The sequence below is a fragment of the Lepidochelys kempii genome, chromosome 3 (assembly GCF_965140265.1).
Source record: "Lepidochelys kempii isolate rLepKem1 chromosome 3, rLepKem1.hap2, whole genome shotgun sequence".
In the NCBI taxonomy this organism is placed as follows: domain Eukaryota; kingdom Metazoa; phylum Chordata; order Testudines; family Cheloniidae; genus Lepidochelys; species Lepidochelys kempii.
Window position 1 is genome coordinate 123,018 of NC_133258.1, and position 23,689 is coordinate 146,706.

The following is a 23,689-nucleotide window of genomic DNA, read 5'->3' on the forward strand; positions in this document are numbered from 1 at the left end:
TAACTCATGTGTTCCAGTCCCCTAATCGTTTTTGGTGCCCTCTGCTGGATGCTTTCCAGTTTTTTCACATCCTTCTTGTAGCGTGGGGCCCAAAACTGGACACAGTACTCCAGATGAGGCCTCACCAATGCCAAATAGAGGGGAATGATCACGTCCCTCGTTCTGCTGGCAATGCCCTACGTATACATCCCAAAATGCCAAAGGCCCTCTTGGCAACAACGGCACACTGACTCATATCCAGCTTCTCGTCCACTGTAACCCCAGGTCCTTTTCTGCAGAACTGCTGCCTAGCCATTCGGTCCCTAGTCTGTAGCGGTGCATGGGATTCTTCCGTCCTAAGTGCAGGACTTTGCACTTGTCCTTGTTGAACCTCATCAGATTTCTTTTGGCCCAATCCTCTAATTTGTCTAGGGCCCTCTGTATCCTATCCCTACCCTCCAGCACATCTACCACTCCCCTCAGTTTAGTATCATTTGCAAACTTGCCGAAGGTGCAGTCCAGGCCATCCTGCGTGGCCACCAGGTGGACCTTGACCGATGACAGAGCCAGACCTTGGTGCTTCAGGTAGAGTAGATAGTCATCTATGCAGTCCATCTTGGACTAAGACGGGAAAAGACCCCAATTGGAGGCCCAACAAGTGAAGCGCTTTCACTTTGCCAAGTAGGTCACCTTAGTAGAGGGTTTCCTGCTACCCAGTAAAACTTGCTGAACCTGCTCCGAGCAGGCCCATTCCTCAGGGTTCAACCACGCAGCAGCCAAGCTGTCAGATGTAGGGATGCGAAGTTCAGGTGAAGCAACCAACTTTGGTTCTGTGAGATCAAGTCGGGAGCTATGCTACCGAAAGTGTGCCATATCAATGCGGGTGTGGCCACGCTGGGGCTATCAGGATAATCCTAGCTTTGTCCCTTTTTATGTGGGCCAAGGATCTCAGTGGGAAGGCGTACAGTAGTTCCCCTGCCCATGAAAGCAGGAAGGCATCAGACAGGGAGCCCTTGCTGAGCCTACGCATCCAGCAAAACTGCTGCCATTTCTTGTTCTGTCTGGAGGCAAACAGGTCCACCCAGGGGGTCCGTGACCTCTCGAAGATAGCGCTGATGACCTCTGGATGAATGGACCACTCATAGTGAGAGGAAAATGACCTGCTGAGCAGAACAGCCAGTGCATTCTGAGCCCCTGGGAGGTGTGATGCCTTGAGGTGAAGGGCATGTTCCACACAGAAGTCCCACAATTGAAGAGCCTCCTGCCACAGGTCCTAGGAGCGAACTCTGACTTGCTTGATGATGTAAAACATCATGGCCGTGTTGTCCATCAAGATCTGCATTACCCTGCCTGACAGGTAGGGACGGAACATCTGGCAGGCCAAGCGTATCACCTTGAGTTCCCTGACATTTATGCGCAGGGAGAGTATGAGCCCCCCACCCCAGGTCTGAAGCACCTGAGACCAATGCCACTGATGGGTATGGGGCAGCAAAGGGGACTCTGTTCATTGTGCACGGTTCTGTCCACCAAGTCAGTGATGCTAAAACAGTCAGCAGGATTGTGAGAATTAGGTCCAAGTGGTGCCTGCCGGGAGAATAGACTGACACTAGCCACATCTGCAGAGGTCTGAGACGCAGCTGCACATACTGCACCAGGTAAGTAAACACTGCCATGTATTCCAGCAGCTTGAGGCATATCTGAGCTGTCATGAGTTGGTGGGCCCTGACATGGGTGATTAGGTCCGACATCGCCTGGAACTGGGCCTCCAGCAGGTATGCCCTGGCCTCAGTGGAGTCAAGCACTGTTCCTACAAACTCCATTCTTTGAACCAGGATCAAAGTTGATTTCTGCTCATTTATAACCAGACCCAGCTCCCAACACATGGCCCATATAACGCTGAGTTGGACCTGAGCTTGTGAGCGGCCCTTGATTAACCAGTCATTGAGGTATGGGTAAATCTGCACGCCTTGATGTCTCAGTTAAGCTGCAACCACCACCATACACTTTGTGAAAACCCTTGGGGCTAATGAGACAGCAAAGGGGAGTGCAGTTAATTGATAATGGTGCTGCCCCACCATGAGCCAGAGGAATCTCTTGTGCCCATGGAAGATGGAGATACTGAAATATGCATCCTTTAAATTGAGGGCGGCATACCAGTCTCCCAGATCCAGGGAGAGAATGATGGAGGCCAGAGAGACCATGTGGAACTTCAGCTTCCTGATGTTTGTTGAAGCAATGCAGATCCAGGATGGGCCTGAGGCCCCCTTTGGCCTTCGGGATTAGGAAATATTGGGAATAACACCTTTGCCCCATAAATCTTGAGGAACTTCCTCTATGGCCCTCATGCATAGGAGAGCTTCCACCTCCTGGATGAGGAGTTGCTTGTAAGAAAGGTCCCTGAAGAGGGGCAGGGTTGAGTAGTAGGAGGGGGAGATGGACAAAAACTGCAGGGTATACCCAACTGCCATGGTGTTGAGTACCCAACGGTTCAAAGTTATTAGGGACCATGCAGCATCAAAAGGAAACAAATGGTCCAAAACCAAAAGAGGGGATGGATCCTGGGTCAAGTCCGGAACACCGTCCTTGGGTGCAACCTCCAAAGGTCTGCCTCAAGCCACTGGGGTACCTTCCCGAGTTTGACAGAGGCAGAGGTGGATGGTGCAGGCAGTTGGCGCTTATAACCTTTCCCTTTTTTCTTACAGGGATCATCCCTGGGAAACCCTGAGAACCTGGGAGGCAGCTGCAGCCAGAAATGTCTTCTGGAGGCTGGGGATGTGTACAGGCCCAAGGAGCACAGCGTGGCCCTAGAGTCCTTCAGTCCTTGGTGTTCGTCTGTTCCGAGACGAACGCACCTGGGAGGTCTTGGACTGATTGCTGCACCTCGTGAGAAAGACCCGATAATTGCGGCAATGAGCTGTTTTGCCTGGACACTGCTGACGCCATTGATCTGGCTGCTGAGTCGGTCGCATCCAAGGCAGCCTGAAGCGAGGCCCTGGCCACCAACTTGCCTTCCTCCAGGATGGCCAAGAATTCCTGACTTGACTCCTGTGGCAGGGAGTCTCTGAACCTGGCCATCGAGTTCTAGATATTAAAATTGTACCTCCCAGCAATGCCTACTGTTTGGAGATATGAAGCTGTAGGCTGGTTGTTGAATATACCTTCCTACCAAATGAACAGAGTCTCTTTGCACCCTTATTTTTAAGGGTGACACTTGCCTTCCCCTATCTGTCCTGCTCGTTTGCTCATACATATATTCACACCCCTTAGCTGGGACATAATATTTCTTCTCTGCCCTTTTCGAGATTGGGGTGGGAAAGATGGGGTCTATCACAGCACCCTAATCAGCTTCAACACCCTTTTGCGAACTGGTAGGGCCACTTTGGAGGGGGTCACTGCAGCTAAAATGTCAAACAGGTTGTCCATGGGCTCGAGGTCCTCCACCTCCAGCCCCAAGTTTGTGGCAACCCGCTTGAGGAGCTCTTGGTGAGCCCCGAAGTTGTCTGGTGGAAGGGGATTGGCCGGACCCACAACCACCTGGTCTGGGGATAATAAGGAAGAGCCCATCAGTATAGGAGGAGCTGGCTCCTCCTCCACCACTGGGGTTGCCTCCACTTGGACCACGGCTGGGGTCTCAGTATTGGGGTCAGAGTCAAGGTTCGGCACTGGCTGGGGCTGTGTTGTGGTTCGCCTCTCAGATACCACCAAGGATGACATCTGGGACTAAGGTCCCAGCATTGACGGGAAACACCCTCCCCTCCCCACCCCCCAGGTTCCGATATTGCCAGTGCACTGGCCACTGCCCTGGTGGCCAAGCGCCTGCAGAAGGTTCGGCACCGAAGTCCGGTGCATACAAGCTGATGCCAGTGTCTTCTTGGGGGAGGGATGGATACACACCTGTATTCTGATGAGGACTCTTCCCTCAGAGACAATGGTGGAGCCGTTGCCACTTCCGTCTATCGGCTGTGATGGGGAGCCAGGGAGTGGTGCCAGGAAGCTGGAGATCGCGAACCAGCTGAGCGGCGGAGAACCAGCTGAGCAGCGGGGACAGCAGAGCAGCACACAGCAGGAGTTTGCCTGGGACTGGTAAGTATCCGAGTCTGTGTTTGTTTGCTTGCTGAGGAAGTATCCGAGCGTGTGTTTGCTGGGGGGGCAGTGTGAGAGCCTGAGTGAGTGTCTGATTGGCTGCTAGCCTGCAGGGGGCGGGCAGTAGGGTGTCTGTTTGTTTGCGACAGGGAAGCCTGGCTGTTTAAAAATAGCCAGAGCTTCGCGAACCAGCTGAGCGGCGGAGAACCAGCTGAGCAGCGGGGACAGCAGAGCAGCACACAGCAGGAGTTTGCCTGGGAGTTCGCCTGGAGGGAGCCCAGTGAGGCTTACGTCTTGCAAACTGCTCTGAGGAAGCTCATAGTAGGAAGGTGATATGGAAGGGGGGGGTTCAGCTGTTGTGACCTGCACTGGATGTGCCATGTTTGTCTTTCTTCCACAGGACAGAAGCGACTTTGTCTGTACAAAGTGCAAGCTGGTCTCCATATTGGAAGAGAAGATTGAAGGTCTGGAGCAACAGATAACAACCCTGCGTTGCATACGGGAAACTGAGGATTTCCTGGACGAAACTCAGGATAGGCTTCTAGGGGCACAAAGCTCTACAGATATAGAGCAGGTTGCACAGAGGAGCCAAGAGGCTAGTGAAGAAGCTTGGCAACATGTGACCTCCAGAAGAGGTAAGCGGAATGTCCGGGTTCCAGTAACACAGACACAGGTAACTAACCGCTTTCATGTTCTCTCCACAGGTATCGTTGCGGAGAGTGGACCAGATGATATGTCTGGGGCGAGAAAGCAGAAGGAGACTCTGCTGGTTGGAAGGCATGAGATGCGCTGTCCTGAGGTTGGGGGTTCCACGACCACCACCCCCAAGAGGAGAAGGCGGGTGGTGGTGGTCGGGGACTCTCTCCTCCGGGGGACTGAGTCATCTATCTGCCGCCCTGACCGGGAAAACCGAGAAGTCTGCTGCTTGCCAGGGGCTAAGATTCGTGATGTGACGGAGAGACTGCCAAGACTCATCAAGCCCTCGGATCACTACCCCTTCCTGCTTCTCCACGTGGGCACCAATGATACTGCCAAGAATGACCTTGAGCGGATCACTGCGGACTATGTGGCTCTAGGAAGAAGAATAAAGGAGTTGGAGGCGCAAGTGGTGTTCTCGTCCATCCTCCCCGTGGAAGGAAAAGGCCTAGGTAGCGAGCGTCGAATCGTGGAAGTCAACGAATGGCTACGCAGATGGTGTCGGAGAGAAGGCTTTGGTTTCTTTGACCATGGGATGGTGTTCCATGAAGGAGGAGTGCTGGGTAGAGACGGGCTCCATCTTACGAAGAGAGGGAAGAGCATCTTTGCCAGCAGGCTGGCTAACCTAGTGAGGAGGGCTTTAAACTAGGTTCACCGGGGGAAGGAGACCAAAGCCCTGAGGTAAGTGGGAAAGCGGGATACCGGGAGGAAGCACAGGCAGGAATGTCTGTGAGGGGAGGGCTCCTGCCTCATACTGGCAATGAGGGGCGATCAACAGGTTATCTCAAGTGCTTATATACAAATGCACAAAGCCTTGGAAACAAGCAGGGAGAACTGGAGGTCCTGGTGATGTCAAGGAACTATGACGTGATCGGAATAACAGAGACTTGGTGGGATAACTCATATGACTGGAGTACTGTCATGGATGGTTATAAACTGTTCAGGAAGGACAGGCAGGGCCGAAAAGGTGGGGGAGTAGCACTGTATGTAAGGGAGCAGTATGACTGCTCAGAGCTCCGGTACGAAACTGCAGAAAAACCTGAGTGTCTCTGGATTAAGTTTAGAAGTGTGTGCAACAAGAGTGATGTAGTGGTGGGAGTCTGCTATAGACCACCGGACCAGGGGGATGAGGTGGATGAGGCTTTCTTCCGGCAGCTCACGGAAGCTACTAGATCGCATGCCCTGATTCTCATGGGTGACTTTAATTTTCCTGATATCTGCTGGGAGAGCAATACAGCGGTGCATAGACAATCCAGGAAGTTTTTGGAAAGCGTAGGGGACAATTTCCTGGCGCAAGTGCTAGAGGAGCCAACTAGGGGGGGTGCTTTTCTTGACCTGCTGCTCACAAACCGGGTAGAATTAGTGGGGGAAGCAAAAGTGGATGGGAATCTGGGAGGCAGTGACCATGAGTTGGTTGAGTTCAGGATCCTGACGCAGGGAACAAAGGTAAGCAGCAGGATACGGACCCTGGACTTCAGGAAAGCAGACTTCGACTCCCTCAGGGAACGGATGGCCAGGATCCCCTGGGGGACTAACTTGAAGGGGAAAGGAGTCCAGGAGAGCTGGCTGTATTTCAAGGAATCCCTGTTGAGGTTACAGGGACAAACCATCCCGATGAGTCGAAAGAATAGTAAATATGGCAGGCGACCAACTTGGCTTAATGGTGAAATCCTAGCGGATCTTAAACATAAAAAAGAAGCTTACAAGAAGTGGAAGGTTGGACATATGACCAGGGAAGAGTATAAAAATATTGCTCGGGCATGTAGGAATGTTATCAGGAGGGCCAAATCGCACCTGGAGCTGCAGCTAGCCAGAGATGTCAAGAGTAACAAGAAGGGTTTCTTCAGGTATGTTGGCAACAAGAAGAAAGCCAAGGAATGTGTGGGCCCCTTACTGAATGAGGGAGGCAACCTAGTGACAGAGGATGTGGAAAAAGCTAATGTACTCAATGCTTTTTTTGCCTCTGTTTTCACTAACAAGGTCAGCTCCCAGACTGCTGCGCTGGGCATCACAAAATGCGGAAGAGATGGCCAGCCCTCTGTGGAGATAGAGGCGGTTAGGGACTATTTAGAAAAGCTGGACGTGCACAAGTCCATGGGGCCGGACGAGTTGCATCCGAGAGTGCTGAAGGAATTGGCGGCTGTGATTGCAGAGCCACTGGCCATTATCTTTGAAAACTCGTGGCGAACCGGGGAAGTCCCGGATGACTGGAAAAAGGCTAATGTAGTGCCAATCTTTAAAAAAGGGAAGAAGGAAGATCCTGGGAACTACAGGCCAGTCAGCCTCACCTCAGTCCCTGGAAAAATCATGGAGCAGGTCCTCAAAGAATCAATCCTGAAGCACTTGCATGAGAGGAAAGTGATCAGGAACAGCCAGCATGGATTCACCAAGGGAAGGTCATGCCTGACTAATCTAATCGCCTTTTATGATGAGATTACTGGTTCTGTGGATGAAGGGAAAGCAGTGGATGTATTGTTTCTTGACTTTAGCAAAGCTTTTGACACGGTCTCCCATAGTATTCTTGTCAGCAAGTTAAGGAAGTATGGGCTGGATGAATGCACTATAAGGTGGGTAGAAAGCTGGCTAAATTGTCGGGCTCAACGGGTAGTGATCAATGGCTCCATGTCTAGTTGGCAGCCGGTATCAAGTGGAGTGCCCCAAGGGTCGGTCCTGGGGCCGGTTTTATTCAATATCTTCATAAATGATCTGGAGGATGGTGTGGATTGCACTCTCAGCAAATTTGCGGATGATACTAAACTGGGAGGAGTGGTAGATACGCTGGAGGGGAGGGATAGGATACAGAAGGACCTAGACCAATTGGAAGATTGGGCCAAAAGGAATCTGATGAGATTCAATAAGGATAAGTGCAGGGTCCTGCACTTAGGACGGAAGAACCCAATGCACAGCTACAGACTAGGGACCGAATGGCTAGGCAGCAGTTCTGCGGAAAAGGACCTAGGGGTGACAGTGGACGAGAAGCTGGATATGAGTCAGCAGTGTGCCCTTGTTGCCAAGAAGGCCAATGGCATTTTGGGATGTATAAGTAGGGGCATAGCGAGCAGATCGAGGGACGTGATCGTTCCCCTCTATTCGACATTGGTGAGGCCTCATCTGGAGTACTGTGTCCAGTTTTGGGCCCCACACTTCAAGAAGGATGTGGATAAATTGGAGAGAGTCCAGCGAAGGGCAACAAAAATGATTAGGGGACTGGAACACATGAGTTATGAGGAGAGGCTGAGGGAGCTGGGATTGTTTAGCCTGCAGAAGAGAAGAATGAGGGGGGATTTGATAGCTGCTTTCAACTACCTGAAAGGGGGTTCCAAAGAGGATGGCTCTAGACTGTTCTCAATGGTAGCAGATGACAGAACGAGGAGTAATGGTCTCAAGTTGCAGTGGGGGAGGTTTAGATTGGATATTAGGAAAAACTTTTTCACTAAGAGGGTGGTGAAACACTGGAATGCGTTACCTAGGGAGGTGGTAGAATCTCCTTCCTTAGAGGTTTTTAAGGTCAGGCTTGACAAAGCCCTGGCTGGGATGATTTAACTGGGAATTGGTCCTGCTTTGAGCAGGGGGTTGGACTAGATGACCTTCTGGGGTCCCTTCCAACCCTGATATTCTATGATTCTATGATTCTATCGGAGCAATGGAGCAGGCAATCATTGTCATGGGACTGGAGATAGGTGTCACCAAGCTGGGGATCGGTGTCGTGAAGCTGGCAACTGGGAAGCCGGCGACCGGTGCTGCAAAGCCTGAGACCACTGAAGTGGGCCCATAGAGGGTTTCTCTCTGGTGCGGGCTGCCATCGACGATTCCGCTGGTTGAGGTTCTTGGGGTGTGGGTGGCACTGGGAGCGACATTAGGTCTCTTGACACCTGGAATGCCTCCAGCATCAATGGGCTTGCAAGTGTAGGGTGCCCCGACTGCTCCCAGGAGTCAGTGGTGGATCCTGGACCGGGCTTGGTGCCCTGGGTGGAGTTGCCACTGCCAATCTGCAGAGGACAAGTGGGCCAGCACCTTGTCAACCATTCCCCGCCTAACCTTTTTCGGCACTGGGGAGTGCCCTCTTGGGTGCGCTGTTTCTTGTGCCTTTCCCTCAGCACTGGAGATGGCGAATGGTGCTGGGGAGGGCGTGGTGCTGGTGGAGTACTCCGTACCGAGGCTGATGTGCTCAGCACTGAATCGGAGCAGCACATCTCTGAAGTTGGTCTAAGTGCTGCTTCCATTAACAGGGCCTTAAACGAGTCTCCCTGTCCTTGTGTGTGCATGGCCGGAAGCCCCTGCAGATCCTGCACCTGTCCTTAATATGGGCTTCCCTGAGGCACTTTAAGCAGCTCGAATGGGGGGTTGCTCACTGGCACAGGCTTAACGTAAGTGGCACATGGTTTGAAACCTAAGGACTGGGGCATGCCCCGCCCCTAGGACTATGTTCCAATATGGGACCGCTATCTACTTAACTAACTATAGCTAACAACTAAACTTTTAACTATATACAGATCAGCAAAGTCCAAAAACCATTAGAAAGCTTGCAAGTGCAAGAGATTTTCCAGCAACCATCATGGGCAGTAAGAAGCAACTGAGAGGGCGTGAGGCCGGCGGTGACCCATGTACAAACACATAACTCCATGGCTCCAGGGGATACTAAGGCCTGCCCTAGGGATACCACTACGGGAAGCATCTCCAGCAACTACACAGGTGGCACACGCATGCCTAGCATGGAATCGACATGAGCAAGCACTCAAAGAAGGACTTGGGCTTTTAGGTGCTATGGTAATACAGGTAATTACAATGGGAAATCATAATGGAATAGGCTGGTTCTAGTGGGGTTCGACCCAATGCTATTTAATCTTTTTGTCAATGATCTGGAAGTAAATAGAAAACCACTGCGGATAAAATTTGCAGATTATACAAAAAATCGGTGGAGTGGTGAAGAATGATAAAGAAAGTTCAGTTCTCAGAGTGACCGAGATCACTTGTAAGATAGGCCCACTTGAACTGTGTGCATTTTTTATGTAGTAAAATGCAAGGTCACACATCTGGGATCAAAGAATGCAAACTACAGCTCCAGAACGGGAGACTGTATCCTGGAAAGCAGTGACTCTGTCTGAAAAGGACTTAGGAATTATAGTATACAAATAATTGAACATGAGTTCCCCATGCAATGCTGCGCCAAAAAGGGCCAATGTGATTCTCAGGTGTATAAACAGGGAAGCAGTGTGCAAGAGTAGAGAGATTATTTTACTTTTGTATACAGCTTTAGTGAGAACAATACCGGACTAATGCATCCAATTCTGGTGTCCACATTTTAGGAAGGCTGCTGAAAAACTGGAGAGGGTGCAGAAGGGATAAGTTATTGGAAGCTTGGAAAAAAATGCCTTAGAATGACAGATTATGGGTATGTCGATTACACACATTTTGGGGCCTCTCAGCTCTGGTTGACAGAAATAGAAATAGCTACATAGATAGTGCTTAAAAGGTTTAGCTTGGACTGGAGCTCAGGCTCAGAAGCATTTGGAAGATATGATTTGGTCAAATACAAGTTATTGGGCTAGATACAGGAGTAACTGGATGAAATTTTATGGCTTGTGTTATACAGGAGGTCAGACTAGATCTGATGATGCCTTGTGGCCTTAAAAAAAAAAATCTATGAAACCTGAAACTAGAAACATTTAAAACAAGAAATAGAGTTTAATTAATCTTTGAAACAACTTACCTAGGGAAGTGGTGAATTTTCCCTCATTTGAATAGTTTAAATCAAGACTTGATATCTTTCTAATAGATATGTTATTGCTCAAACAGAAGTTAAGAGCTGAATGCCGGACTTACTGGGTGAGGTTCTCTAGCCTGTGTTATGCTGACTTCAGATCAGATGATCACAATAGTCCTTTCTGGCATTAAAATAAAATCTATGAATTGTAATGTTGTAAAAACCATTTCTGCAGCACTGCCCACATAAACCAGTCAGGCAAGAATCCACGATAGGGACATAAAATATTTTTTTTAATCTGGAATTGTCAAACAACAATATTTGTTGTCATACTCTCCTGCTCCCACCCTTTCACCCATTATGCTTGTAGCTACCTTCATTATAAGTCACATCTTTGGGTACAGTTCAAAACAATAAGAAAAAACAATTTCAGAAGTCAGAAAAGATTCTTAATTGACAATAGTTGGGGTTGGTCCTGCTTTGAGCAGGGGGTTGGACTAGATGACCTCCTGAGGTCTCTTCCAACCCTGATATTCTATGATTCTATGAAATTATTTACTTATCAGGCAACTTTCAAATAGGAATAGCAAGGAAATGAGTAACTAACTCTCTTACATTCTAATAAATACATTCATATCTAGTACAAACGTGTATTTCTTCACAACAACCTTAAATTCTACAGCCGGGCAAAATTTTTCACATGAAACTGACAAAAAATGCCATCAAAATGTTTTGCAAATTTTTGTAGATTTCACCAAACTGAAAGAGAAAAAAACCCTTAAAAATGCAAAAAACAAAAAAACCTCAACTTTTCATTTAAACATTTTCAAAAGAAATGTTTTGATATTTTGGTTTGAAATGACTTTTCATTTAAAAATTTCCTTTAATTTTATTAAATACACACATTTTAAAATGGCTGAAATCAAAACAAAACATTTCATTTGACTGGAAATGAAATTTTTGGGACTGTTTCAATCACCAATTTAAAAAAAAAATCCATTATTTGCCACTTCTATTTAATTGTAACTCATGGATGATATAGGCTTTAATATAATTTTATCTTCATTTCGCTATATAAATGTTTTAAAAGGGGCACCCCTCCAGCACCCACGATTCTCTGCTTAACTTATCTATAACTTAATTCACTGGCCAGAAGGGACTTTACAAGATCATCTGGTCTAACCTCCTATATAACACATGCCACAGAATTTTACCCTAGTTCCTCCATATGCAGTCACATAAATCGTGTTTGGTTAAAGGATATCTTCCAGAAAGGCCTCCAGTCTTAATCTGATGATACCACCCCACTAGACTCTCCTCTATTCTCAAACCTGTCCCTGTCTCCCAGTTTCCTAAGAAAAGCCCATTCCCTCTCCAACAGGAGTCTGCAGTCTTTTCATGTTCTTCTCTCTCCAACCCATGTTGCTCTCAGAAACTCAGATTCCCTTCAGACACAGCTCCTGCTGCCTTCTCCTTCTCACATCCTCTACCCTCAAGCTTCTCTGTAACTCCCGTCGAAGGAGGGGGATGCTAATTTAATGTAATTCCTCCAGTTACCAGCCCCTTTGACGCCATCCCCTAGAAAGGTTCTCATATATTAGTTCATAGAATCATAGAATATCAGGGTTGGAAGGGACCTCAGGGGGGAGATGATCTAGTCCAATCCCCTGATCAAAGCAGGACCTAATCCCCAACTAAATCATCCCAGCCAGGGTTTTGTCAAGCCTAACCTTAAAAACCTCTAAGAAAGGAGATTCCACCACCTCCCTAGGGAACCCATTCCAGTACTTCACCACCCTTCTAATGAAAAAGTTTTTCCTAATATCCAACCTAAACCTCCCCCGCTGCAACTTGAGACCATTACTCCTTGTTCTATCATCTGGTACCACTGAGAACAGCCTAGATACATCATCTTTGAAACCCCCTTTCAGGTAGTTGAAAGCAGCTATCAAATCCCCCCTCATTCTTCTCTTCTGCAGACTAAATAATCCCAGTTCCCTCAGCCTCTCCTCATAACTCATGTGTTCCAGACCCCTAATCATTTTTGTTGCCCATCGCTGGACTCTTTCCAATTTTTCCACATCCTTCTTGTACTGTGGGGCCCAAAACTGGACACACTACTCCAGATGAGGCCTCACCAATGTCGAATAGAGGGGAATGATCACGTCCCTCGATCTGCTGTCAATGCTCCTACTTATACAGTCCAAAATGCCGTTAGCCTTCTTGGCAACAAGGGCACACTGTTGACTCATACCCAACTTCTCGTCCACCATAACCCCTAGGTCCTTTTCTGCAGAACTGCTGCCTAGCCACTCGGTCCCCTAGTCTGTAGCAGTGCATGGGATTCTTCCTTCCTAAGTGCAGGACTCTGCATTTGTCCTTGTTGAACCTCATCAGATTTCTTTTGGCCCAATCCTCTAAGTTGTCTAGGTCCCTCTGTATCCTATCCCTACCCTCCAGCGTATCTACCACTCCTCCCAGTTTAGTGTCATCTGCAAACTTGTGAGGGTGCAATCCACGCCACCCTCCAGATCATTAATGAAGATATTGAACAAAACTGGCCCCAGGACGGACCCTTGGGGCACTCTACTTGACGACGGCTGCCAACTAGACATGGAGCCATTGATCACTACCTGTTGAGCCCGACAATCTAGCCAACTTTCTATCCACCTTATAGTCCATTCATCCAGCCCATACTTCTTTAACTTGCTGGCAAGAATACTGTGGGAGACCCTATCGAAAGCTTTGCTAAAGTCAAGGATTCTCCATGGACCAACAGACCAAGAAAGGATTTTTGAATAAATATCCTGGTTTTAAATAAACTCTGGGCCTTCTTCCTGATCTAGCAAACAGAAAGGACCTCAAGTCCACAGAAGGCCCTAATCCTTAGGGAAGGATTGGAAGGACTAGGCCTACTGAGGCGCCATAAGACCATGTGCTTGGTCTAAGCTGGAGCTGTGATTAACATGAATCCACAAGGAAATCCCTTAGATGGGGTGTTGAAGGACTGCTCCTGCCAGAGGCATGTTAGGGTTGGGGTGATCTCTGGTAAGCTTATTAGCAACTGTTTAGGTTCTTTATTGTTTTTAATATGTTTTCCTTTGTAGTGTTTTTACCTTAAGAATAAAATGGGCTTGCATAAAAAGAGCTGTGCTGTAACTAACTGTAAGTGTGGACAGTCACACTTCTCTCCATGTCTGAAGAGAAATCACGCAGCTGTGCTTGGGTAGCGTGCCTCTGCTAGGAATAATACAGTGAAGGCAGGGAACTGTGCAGCATGGGAATACCTGAGTCGGAAGGGAGTGCTCAAGAAAGGCAATTGCTGGAGAACTGGAAGCATGACAGTTACGTGTCCTTGAGGGACCACTGAGGGGAAACAGAGGTGCAGTTGCTCTGAACTGTCCCACATGGTGGGCACAGGTTTCTCTTCCACTCTTGTCACTTCCAACCTCTCCTCCTTCACCCCATTCTTTTGAAGAATGACTCCATCTGACTCCCCCCTTCCTGTTCCACATCACAGTTACCTGCCTCTCTCTGACTGTGACCCATTCCTCTCCAATTTTGGATTCATAGCTGTCGCTCTTGCTCTCTTCACAATTTCCCACCCTTGGTGTCTCCAATGGCTACACTGATGACCTGTCTGATCCCTGGCCTCCCACCTCATTTGACCTTAAACTCTGAATCAGCTCTCTCACTCACCATAACAGCCATGCACTTGACCTCTGATCTCCCCTCCCAGGGGGCACGTTGTGTAATTCCAAGCCACAGGCAGCCTTGATTTCCCTTACCTTGATGGTCAATATCATCAGTATCACTCACTCTCTCTTCATCTTCCTCATCCAAAGTTCCTCGTGTCATGATCAAGTCAGAGGGGCCCAATGCAGAAGTGTCAGAAGAATCTAGTGAGAAATAGAAGCTTCTAAAGACAAATTCTCATACTGACAACAACCTAATTCCCTAATATGTCATAACGTAAGCATCTGTGCACAGCAACCACAGCTACTGGTACCTACCCTACAAGTATGGACCATACCCCATGGCCCCCATAGACACAAATACATGCGCGAAAATGTGAGATGCTGCACAGTAGCATGTTCCCTGTAGAACCCCACAGATTACAGCTCCACCCATATTGTTGAATTCTTGCTGGACGCCAATTTAATTGTTATGTCACCCTGCCTGGAATGTTGTATCAACGCAAACTATTTATTTCTAGCATGCCCACTCCCCTATTGGCTAGGCACCAGGGTTCTTCTTTCCCTGACCTTCTGCTGGGGCTAATGCATAGAACAGAGGTTCTCAAACTGTGGTCCGCAAGCTCCATTCAGGTGGTCCACGGATTGTTCCCTCTAAGGTGCAGGCCTGGGCAGCCGCACATGAGAGAATGAAGGGCCACTCACCTAACTATGGAGCCACGCAAGTGTGGCTCCACTAATTAGGTGCCTGGACCCTGGAGAAGATGCACATGTAAGGTTAGCGGGTGGCTTTGGGGGAATAGGGTGTAACTGGGAGGGGCAGAGAGGTGAGAAGAGGGGATGGGGGAATTTGGGATGTGCAGGGCTGCGGCGGTCAGAGAAAGAGGCGACTTTCCCCAGCTCCAGGGCTGTGGCTGCCAGGGAGAGACAGCCCTCCTTCCTAGCCTCAGCTCTGTGGCTACTGTGGCGGGGGAAGAGACCCCACTCTTCCCCAGCTCCAGCTCGGGGGCTGGTGCAGCAGGGGAGAGAGGACACATCCATCGCATTGGAAAGGTAAGACTATTGATATTAAAATATTAGTTGTGTGCTTTTATTTGTAGAACAAAAAATATTAATTAAGGGTTTTTTTATATAGCGATTTTATCCAAAGTGCTTTACAATAGTTATCTAATGGTGCAAACAACATTTGGAAAGATCATTAAGTGGTCCGCTGAGACCCTCAGCAATTTTCAAGTGGTCCGCGGAAAATGAAGTTTGAGAATCACTGGCATAGAAGATGAGACCCTCCCACAGGAAAATGGTCTGTGCCCTTCACTGGGACTAAGTTGCTTTTATAAAAAGAAAAGAAAAGCTCCAAAGAATTTTCAAGGCAAACTCTACAGAGACTCGTCTGAAGTTAAATTACTTCACCACATAAAACCCTTTCATTACCTGCAAGTGAGTTGCTCTCCATAGCCACAGAGCCCATGTCTTTCCTCAAACGTTCCAGCTGCTCTTTCTGCTGCTTGCTCTGGGCTTTTGCCTACACAAGGGAACATTTTAGCGTGATTAATATAACACCCACCACAGAGTCTCTGGACACAGTTAAAGTAACACAAGTAAAACAATATTTCCACTCCAGAAGAGAGGTCTACCCAAACATTGGGTAAAGGTATGAGTCAATAAATGGACTTTACAGCAGAATTTGTTGGACCAGAGGAGGGAAGTGAAGTCTAGAGCTGAGGAACCTCCACCAGGAGCTCTTTAAGCCATCCAGTGTCAACTGTCACACTAGTGCATTGAGAGAGGTGATTCCTGGATATCCAGAACGCAAAGCATGTAGGGGTACAATCTGTTTTGTTTCAGTGGAATACACTAACTTTAATTAGTTACTCTTGAATCACTGAAAACAGAATTTGGACCACAGGACTTTAAACACTATCAACACCTAAAGTTGCAACTTGAAAGGAACAGAAAGCCAGCAGAATCTTTAGAGAACTGGCACAGTAAGTTCCACAGTCAAAAATGCTCAACTGATCAACATTCTATGTTAGCTGGAGTGTGACAGCACTAGTCTACATGGGGCGTATTGCAGAAATACGATTTGGTGGTTACAAATTATTCTCTCTGAAAAATATTTCTGCACCCTAGACAGGAACTTTGGGGTAGGAGCAGGGATCATAAAGATGAGTCTAGCTATTGTTCAAAGTTGTACATAGTGAAAGGTAAAACTCAAATTGTCTGGAGGTTCAGATCACTTTATATTTTATCTCAATCAGTTCACTCATCCCTAGAGGTCATGGAGTGGCAGACTCTGTGACCCTAGGACACAGACTTGGAAGGGCTAATAGCATAACTGAGGGCAAATGAGAGTAGACTATGGAAAGCATATGAGGAAATAATAAAGAAGCATAACAAGATGCAATTATCCAACAAGTTCTTGGAATGTATTGGAGACAATTTTTTATTCAGAAGGTGGAGAAAGCTACTAGGGAAGAAGTTGTTCTAGATTTGATTTTGACAAATAGGGAGGAACTGGTTGAGAATCTGAAAGTGGAAGGCAGATTGGGTGAAAGTGATCATGAAATGGTAGAGTTCATGATTCTAAGGAATGGTAGGAGGGATAACAGCAAAATAAAGACAATGGATTTCAAGAAGGCAGACTTTAGCAAACTCAGGGAGTTGGTAGGTAAGATCCCATGGGAAGCAAGTCTAAGCGGAAAAGCAACTGAACACAGTTGACAGTTCTTCAAAGAGACGTTATAAAGGGCACAAGAGCAAACTATCCCACTGCGTAGGAAAGACAGGAAGTCTGGCAAGAGACCATTCTGGCTTAACTAGGAGATCTTCAATGATCTAAAAATCAAAAAAAGAGTCCTAAAAAAAGTGGAAACTAGGTCAAATTACAAAGGAAGAATATAAACAAATAACACAAGTATGTAGGGAAAAAATTAGAAAGGCCAAAGCACAAAATGAGTTCAAACTAGCTAGAGACAAAGGGTAACAAGAAAACATTCTACAAATACATTAGAAGCAAGAGGAAGACCAAGGACAGGGTAGGCCCGTTACTCAATGGGTGGGAAAAACAATAGCAGAAAACATGGAAATGGCAGAGGTGCTTAATGACTTCTTTGTTTCGGTTTTCACCAAGGCAGTTGGTGGTAATTGGACATCTAACATTGTGAAAATGAGGTAGGATCAGAGGCTAAAATAGGGAAAGAACAAGTTACAAATTATTTAGACAAGTTAGATATCTTCAAGTTACCAGGCCTGATGAAATGCATCCTAGAATATTCAAGGAGCTTACTGAGGAGATCTCAGCCATTAGCAATTAACTTTGAAAAGTCATGGAAGACGGGAGAGATTCCAGAAGACTGGAAAAGGGCAAATATAGTGCCAATCTATAAAAAGGGAAATAAGGCCAACCCGGGGAATTACAGACCAGTCAGCTTAACTTCTGTATCTGGAAAGATAATGGAGCAAATAATTAAGCAATCAATTTGCAAACATCTAGAAGACAATAAGGTGATAAGTAACTGTCAGCATGGATTTGTCAAGAACAAATCTGCGTCAAACCAACCTGATAGCTTTCTTTGACAGGATAATAAGCCTTGTGGATAAGGAGGAAGTGGCAGACATGGTATATCTGACTTTAGTAAAGCTTTTGATACTGTCTCACATGCCTTCTCATAAATAAATTAGGGAAATGCAACCTAGATGGAAATACTATAAGGTGGGTATACAACTGGTTAGAAAACCATTCTCAGAGAGTAGTTATCAGTGGTTCACAGTCATGGTGGAAGGGCATAACGAGTGGGGTCACACAGGGACCAGTTCTGGGTCTGGTTCTGTTCAATATCTTCATCAATGATTTAGATAATGGCATGGAGATTACACTTATAAAAAGTTTGCAGGCGATACCAAGCTGGGAGGGGTTTTGCAAGTGCTTTGGAAGATAGGATTATAATTCAAAATGATCTGGATAAACTGAAGAAATGGCGTTGTAAGCAAGACATGAGAAATAATTCTTCCACTCTACTCTACTTTGATTAGGCCTCAACTGGAGTATTGTGTCCAGTTCTGGGTGCCACATTTCAGGAAAGATGTGGACAAATTGGAGCCAGTCCAGAGAAGAGCAACAAAAATGATTAAAGGTCTAGAAAACATGATCTATAAGGGAAGATTGAAAAAACTGTGTTTGTTTAGTCTGGAAAAGAGAAAACTGAGAGGCAACATGATAACAGTTTTCAAGTACATAGAAGATTGTTACAAGGAGGAGGAAGAAAAATTGTTCTTAATCTCTGAGGATAGGACAAGAAGCAGTGGGCTTAAATTGCAGCCAGGGAGATTTAAGTTGGACATTAGGAAAAACTTCTTAACTGTCAGGGTGGTTAAGCACTGGAATAAATTGCATAGGGAGGTTGTGGAATCTCTATCTCTGGAAATTTTTAAAAGCAGGTTAGACAAACACCTCTCACGGATGGTCTAGATAATACTTTGTCCTGCCATTAGTGCAGGGGACTGGACTAAATGACCTCTCGAGATCCCTTCCAGTCATATGATTCTATTCTATGGTATCAGAAAAGTTCAGGATGGCAAGGGACAGCCCAGAGGAAGAGAAAAAAAGGGTACAGTAACCTACCAGACTGGAGCTAGAATCCAAACTTTGCATAAAACAGGGCAGCCAGAAGACATTTTTCATCTCTAACATGAACGTTACATCTCTGTCTTCTACTTTATTAACACACTTGATATCTTCATGTAAGCCAAAATGGGAATTTGAGGTGGTATACAAAGACCTAAAACGTCACTTTGGAAGGTCATAACAAATGGTGCCCTCCACCCCTCAAGGTACATGGATCCTTCTAGATTAGTAATCCCTTGAAGATAAGTGACTATAACCATGTCCAGGATTCCAAGAATAATTTCTCTACAGCTTGTATAGTAGAATTATTCACTCCTTGCTTTATAATCTATTCCCCACCGTACACACACTACACCTTATTTGCCTTCCTCATGGCTCTCAGACACACTGTCCAAGTCTTACCACATTCAGTTACAAGCATTAAAGCATTTGGAGGGTGCGTGGTTTTTAGAAAAGACTGCTGTACAAAATAAAACCACACCATACCAAATCTAGCAAAGGAGAGACCGAGAATGGGTCTCAGGAAAGGGCTTTTCACTGTAAGTGTGATTAGTAAATTAAATAATGGGCCTCTGCAGTGCAGTGGAAATTTAAATCCAGATTGGATAAGTCTTTTAAGGAAAATAACCAGAATATACTCTGAGAAGCTGGGGTTCTGAAGGAAAGCTGGAGCAGACTAGTTGGCACTCTGACCCCAGAATACACTGCCTGTGTGTGAAATATTTGTAAACCTTTACCAATGATTTTCTCAGACGCTCATATTCTGGACGATACTCCCTGAAAAGAGAAACATTTTGAACATTTACTTATCAACAACATCTGTCCATTACCTAAGCCTCTGAGCATACTTCCATTAATCTCCTCCCACACTGTGAACCCCTTGGCCCCAGCCCAGAGCCCGCACCCCCTCCCAAGCCCAAACTCCCTACCCCAGCCCGGTGAAAGCGAGTGAGGGTGAGCGAGAGCAAGTGACCAAGACAGGGGTGGATAGAGTGAGCAGGGCAGGGTTTTAGGAAAGTGGGGGGGCCTCAGGGAAGGGGCAGGGTAGATCCTGGGTTGCCTTTAAATTCAAAAAGTAATTTTGGGCATAAAAAGGTTGGAGACCACTGGCATAGAACATCTTCACCAGACATGCTACAGCAGTGCAGCTGCACTGAAGTAGTGCTTCTAGTGTAGACTAGCCCTACCATTCAAGGTGAAGTGGCCCGTTAACACCGCTGTGGTCATAGGACAAAAAGGGGGGTTGGTGGGTTACAGATCCTGTCTTTATTAAGACCATGATTTTTAGTGTCTAGCAAACTCATGAATTTAAGCTCCCAGACTCATCTTTTGAAACAGATAGGTCAGACATGGAGTGATTGCTTTGTGAAAAGTGTTCACCCACAGGTGATAGGGTGTTTCTGTGTTAGGATTTCCTGTCAGAGTTCATTTAAGACAGTGGTTCTTAACCTGGGGTGCAATCACCCCCTGGGGGTGCAAGATGCCCTTTCTGGGGGGTGCGAGACTGGCCAGACTTTTTTAGAAGGTAAATCATCGAAAACACAAATTAAGCACAGGCACGTAAGTACAACTACTTTGTTTCATCAAACCTATGTTTATACGTATATAATTCTCTCTCTTTCATTCTATAGTTATATCTAGGTTTAAAGAACTGACCTCGCACCCCTTATCAAAAATCGTTGAAGTAGAACATATTTTGAGAACCAAAGGGGTGCAGGCTGCAGTAAAGGTTAAGAACCACTGATTTAAGAACACAGTGATTGTCTGGTTTCACCCACATAGTTGTTGTTGGGACATTTAAAATGTACTGAATGAGATATACCACATGTTGTGATAGAGATGTGTAGGACCCCTAGATCTTGAAAGGTGTGTTGGGGGGGTGGGATGTCCTATTGAGTATGGGTTGTAGTTGTTTCATAATACTCCACAGGGGTTCCAGTGTGGGGTGGTAGGTGACAACTAGGGTTAGGAGTAGAGACAAGTGTCTCACGGGTTTGCACTTCGTGGGCCTGATTAGAAGGGCTAATTCCTGGAAGCACTCCCTAGCCTAGAGTACTTTTTGCATCTGTACCCAGTAAAAAGAGAGATTTATTTCTCACAGATGCAGGACTTGTTACAGTTTTCCAAGACTCTCTCACCTCACGATTACACTACTCTGGCACACTTTACATGGCGCTACACAGTGGGACTATTTGGAAGCTAAAGCTATTGCAGAATGTTACTTATTCATTAGGGTTTCACATAGGCAGCACATTTCACCAGTGCTCCATGACCTACAGTCTACTCACAGGTGTCAAGTTTGAGTTCAAGGTGTTGAGTTTGACTGTATAAGGCAACCAAACAATCTGGCAGTGTTCCATGAGGGGAGAGGCACAACTGCAACGAGCAGAGATGCCTGACCTGGAGCTTCAACAGTTTAAACAGCAGAGGGCTTGCTGGCAGGATGTTTTCTGTGAAGGTTCCTTGCATTTGCTCACCACTGAGTCTGTCAGAGCCCTGTTGTGTTTGCTTTCTGGATACAATGCAAACCTAGACTATCCTGAGGCAAATCTAAGGAGGAGGTGAGTTGAAAGGGTTCTCTGTACTGGTGTTTTGTGGATTTTCTATTGAGCAGTTACCAATTTTGAAATTCATGTTTGGACAGTTTGTGTGTTTGAATGTCTTATTTGTGTACTCTAGCATACACAGGACAGGTGTTCTATAACAAATACTCTAGGCCAGTGGTCCCCAAACTTTTTTGGTTGTCACCCCTCCCCCCCCACACACCCCGGAGCCATGGTTGGGAGCCAGGACTGGGGCCAGAGTCATAGTCCAAAGCAGAGCAGCAGCTGGGCTGAGCTGGATAGCACTCCCTCACCATCCCCTGTGGGGGCTGGTCTGGGCCCCACTGCACCCTCCTAAACATTCCTCCACGCCCCACAGTTCAGGGCCACTGCTCTAGGCCAACTGAGCTGCAAAAGACCAGCACGCCTTCAAGCAAAGGAACAAGCACATGAATTGGTAGCTGAGCAGCATTCTTTAGATCAAGGACACTTTCCCTCACACTGAAAACCACCACCTCACCTCTCATATTCATCTACAGCTTCAGAGACTTTCACAAAAAATTCATCCAGTCCTGTACCCAGCACAGCAGAAACACCAACCACCTACAAAAGAAATGTATGTTCCAGAAACTAAATGAGACACAGTTCATATAAAGGATTATAAATAATGTGACAAAAGTTCCTCCTCTGCCTTGGTGGGTCCTGCGCTTATTGGCGGATTTTCTCGCCTCAGAGGTTCACAGCAGCCCTCAGTTTGGCCACTTTTGTGGCTCAAATCTGCCGTTCACTCAGTTAGCCTCATCACTGGCAAGCATGGGGAAAGGAAGAAGAACAATCCCTGCAGTCTCTGCTGATCCACCTAGTGGACCGGGAACAGGCCAGAGACATTCCCCTCTGGTGGAACCCACAGTCCAGTTCAACTCTTCCGGTATCAAGTAGGGAATTTGAGGGGAACCCGGGCCCACCCTCTACTCCGGGTTCCAGCCCAGGGCCCTGTGGATTGCAGCTGTCTACAGTGGTTCCTGTAACCGCTGCATGACCACTACAACTCCCTGGGTTACTGCCCCATGGCCTCCTCCCAACACCTTCATTATTCTCACCACAGGACCTCCCTCCTGATGTCTGATAATGCTTGTACTTCTCATTCTTCCAGTAGTATGTCTTCTCACTCTCAGCTTCTCGCGCCTCTTGCTCCCAGCTCCTTGCACGCACCACAAACTGAAGTGAGCTCCTTTTTAAACCCAGGTGCCCTGATTAGCCTGCCTTAATTGATTCTAGCAGCTTCTTGATTGGCTGCAGGTGTTCTAATCAGCCTGTCTGCCTTAATTGTTTCCAGAAAGTTCCTGATTGTTCTGGAACCTTCCCTGTTATTTTACCCAGGGAAAAGGGACCTACTTAACCTGGGGCTAATATATCTGCCTTCTATCACTCTTCTGTAGCCATCTGGCCCGACCTTGTCACACTAACCTTTGTGGGAGATGAATTCTGGAGTTACCAGTCAAAACAATGTCTGGGGAAATGACCCATGGGGACTGCTATCAATTTTAAATGTATTATAACTATAATCCTTCAAATGACCCAGAACCATCAAGCTGAGTATACAGCCTATGTTCCTGTCATTGCTACATTCATCATCTCTTCCTCACTCACTCAGTTTGTTACACCCTCTTATTTTGTTTTGTCTTTAGACTAAGTTCTTTGGGGCAAAGACTAGGTCCTTCCTATACATGTGTATAGTGTCTAGCACAACAGGGCTCCAGGGATCCAGTCCTCATTGGGGCTTTTAAGCACTGCCACAGCATAAATAATAAAGACAATGTGACACTGACAATATAGTATCTTTACATTCATAATGTTCAGCTGAATCATAGTAAAAAATATGGGCAACACAATCCAATGCACAAAAATAATGAATTCCTTGTATATAGTAGAGAGGATGGGCAAGTGCAGGGGAAAAAAAATCAAGTCTGTTTTCTAATTAAAGAAAAGATGGATTATCATGGGGTATAAAGCAAATCTCTCATTCTGGGACAGAAACTAAAAACTCATCTTTTAAACATATATGTTATGGGCTCCTAGAGTGATACTGAGGCAAATACATAGATTCCTAAGGCCAGAAGGGAACCTTGTATTTATACAAGTAAGATTAGAACTACTAGTTTCTCTTCTTCTTTCTTTTTTCCCAGCTAGCTGTGGTTGGGCCACTGGATCAGTCTGACATGATTGCCAGTCTAATGCTCAATCCATACCCACTTTGTGAGCCCGTACACAGTCTATCCACAATTTTCTTAGGTGTCCTCTTATTCTCAGCTTATGAACTCTAGTTTCAAACATCTCCCTAACAGGATTCCCTTCATTCATCCTT

The 23,689-nt window shown here is 46.6% G+C and overlaps 1 protein-coding gene across 5 annotated transcripts in view; it reads right to left on the reverse strand.

Moving 5' to 3' along the window:
- Positions 1–23,689, reverse strand: part of GPN1 (GPN-loop GTPase 1) — a 122,512-nt gene that overhangs the window by 57,232 nt on the left and 41,591 nt on the right. For 4 of the 5 annotated variants that reach the window (XM_073335385.1, XM_073335386.1, XM_073335389.1 and 1 more), the window contains 4 exons: positions 21,845–21,927; positions 19,519–19,558; positions 15,589–15,679; positions 14,251–14,361 (listed from right to left, as the gene is read on the reverse strand). In XM_073335385.1, the coding sequence (XP_073191486.1) occupies positions 14,251–14,361; positions 15,589–15,679; positions 19,519–19,558; positions 21,845–21,927 (325 nt within the window). Of the gene's footprint in view, positions 1–14,161; positions 14,362–15,588; positions 15,680–19,518; positions 19,559–21,844; positions 21,928–23,689 lie in introns of all 5 variants that reach the window. The other variant, XM_073335387.1, reaches the window with a different exon arrangement.